The sequence below is a fragment of the Sphaeroforma arctica genome (assembly GCF_001186125.1).
Source record: "Sphaeroforma arctica JP610 unplaced genomic scaffold supercont1.4305, whole genome shotgun sequence".
Lineage (NCBI taxonomy): Eukaryota > Ichthyosporea > Ichthyophonida > Sphaeroforma > Sphaeroforma arctica.
Window position 1 is genome coordinate 1 of NW_014036253.1, and position 2,565 is coordinate 2,565.

Genomic DNA, 2,565 nt, shown 5'->3' on the forward strand with positions numbered 1-2,565 from the left:
TATATATGTTATATATGTTTTATACATATATGCTTGCATATGTCTGATCTGGTTGACAGCAGAACGCAGTAAGTATACGACAGGTGCATCTGATGTTTAATCCGGTTTACCAGTTTGCAGCACACACTGCGCCAGCGAATGAATAGGCTCTATTCTATGGTGTCTACGTCAAGCCAGAAGAATGTTTATTGGAGCATATGCGCCCTTGCACTTAGACTCCGCACCAGTAAATGGCCCTACGCCCCTCAGCTGATGTGGACAGAGGAATCACTGCGAAAGTGCATTGCATACGGCAACCATCGGAATGTAAGCAACATGCACACACAAAGGTAATAGGGCGTGCATGGTGACAAAGGGAATAAGATGTGCTTGATGACAAAGGTAATAAGATGTGTATGGTGACAAAGGTGTTAAGGTTTGCAAGGTGGTTCATGCGCTTGCACGGTGGGGTGAGTGATACCTGCGTGTGCGGTTGAGGGACGGGAATGGGTAGTATTGGGGCCGGGTCGATCTAGCGTGCACAAGTATAGGACAAATATCAAGAGAAGCAGTAAAGGACAACAGAGGACAAATGTCAAGCCATGGCTCAGGCGTGGAGTAGTACCAGGTCGTCCACATGAAGTGGATTTATACCGAGTCATTCTATCACACCTCCGTTGGCGCGCACCGTGGTCTTGATGTGACTTTGTAGGCGGCGGCGACTAATAGCAAGCGGAATGCGTTCTGCGGATATCTTGAGCCAGAAACTGGGCCGGCAAAATGGTCTGATGATGGGTGTGCATGCGTGTAGGTAATACAGGTCTATATATAGCTGTAGGGCGCGCATGGACACGGCATTAGATACTTTGCGTTAGCTAGTGAGCTACATACAAAAGCCACACTCGAGTGGCCGGCTGTCAGTCTTTCTGTAAATGGCATGGCATCTACACACTGGCAGGAGGAAGGCTCATTAGTAAGCCCACACCAATGTCACAGTAATAAATCATGGCGTTTCGCATGTTTTGCTTTATATGATACGTTTTAGAGTCTTGTAGGTAAGATGTCAGTCTTGTAGGTAAGATGTCAGAGTCTAGTAGATAAGATGTCAGAGTCTTGTAGATAAGATGTTAGTCTTGTAGGTAAGATACATGGGCTCCGCACTGTAGTGTCTCCGTCAACCTAGTAGTATGATTAGTATTTAAGATGTGAAACCATAGACTGGTCCAGAGAGAATAGGGCGATGCCTATGGGCGATGCCTATGGCACATATCTCAGTAGCCATGACCGTCTGAGTTGCGTCTCGTTTTTGTGTCTCGTGAGTTAGCTTCCACCTTCGACGGCGAGTACGAGAGCGCACGAAGACGTGTAAATGGGTGTAGCAGTTGATGGCACTGTCGCTGCACAGAGTCTGCGTCATTCGCATCCGAAGGCTCATTCAGATGTGCACAGGACTGCGTCTGTGCTGTCGACTTACACACACTTCGCAGCACACTCAGAAGTCTCATGAGTTTTCTGAGCACTGGCTATAATAGGAAACTGGAGTGTTAATGAAAAGATCCTAACTTGCTCTGAGGAACTGGACGCTGCGCTTCCGCTCACTTACGGGTACAGTATGTGCGAGCTTGACCACAGGGGAACCTTAGAAATATGGGCATAAATCTGCATTCATATGCACACAAGGTTGCCATGGCGACCATACAGAAAGCAACCTACATGCATGTTACACACACCAACACCTCAGAGACGTGGGTATACATATTGGCATGTGCATACAATGTTGCTATAGCAACTATAAAGATATCTCCCCGTGCTACTGTAAATGGCGTTGCCCTCTCTCCTGCATGGCTTCACATGTTCTTGACGCCTATGGAGCCCATCACCAAGTCGCGTTATCGCGTTCGATTTCCAGAGCGAAGACGTCCTGTGTAGTACCGACCGAAGTTTAGAGACCGTTGCGGATGGGTTATGTAGATCCCTTGTACATACATCAGCAGATACACACAATGCTTTCGGCGAAGGTGTGGACTATTGACGCGTGTATGGAGGTCGGTTTCAAACATTTCCCAGGAGTATGAGACCGACGCAATCTCATTATATATGCTGATCATCAAACACCTTTCCGCCCGCTGCAATTGACTGATACAATTATATCTGTTTCCGGTATCTTTATTTCCTTAGGTTGAGTCGTACCATACTACTGATACTATGCTCTACACACACAGTGTGTCTAAGTCCATTATACCAAGTACTGTCCCGTGTTATACTCCATATCCGACACTCATCTCACGAGGTTTGTTATATATAATCTCGTCGCGTAACAGATCGCACCGCATTGTATTGTATCGTAAACTGTGTCGTAAATTAGCCGACACTTGGAGCTACATAGTACTGAAGCCTTTGGTTTGCGATTTGATGGCGCTTTCCCGTTTGTGAGTGCCGTTGAAGATGTCAATCTGTTTCTGCAGCACCGACTTCCATTTGCGCCGCATATCACGGTCGTCGCTGATGAAATGGAACTCTCTAATTTTATTGCCTAATAGGAGTATACGTAGATATAAATGGATTAGCCAATTGAGGAATTAAAAC

At 46.4% G+C, this 2,565-nt stretch overlaps 1 protein-coding gene across 1 annotated transcript; it reads right to left on the reverse strand.

Annotated features, from left to right (window-relative positions):
* Positions 1–1,264: 1,264 nt before the first annotated feature.
* On the reverse strand, positions 1,265–1,484 carry SARC_14212 (hypothetical protein; the record flags this gene model as incomplete). The annotated part of the gene is made up of 1 exon (XM_014291655.1): positions 1,265–1,484. A coding segment is annotated over one exon (220 nt), but the record flags the coding sequence as incomplete, so codon positions are not given.
* Between the last annotated feature and the right edge of the window lie 1,081 nt (positions 1,485–2,565).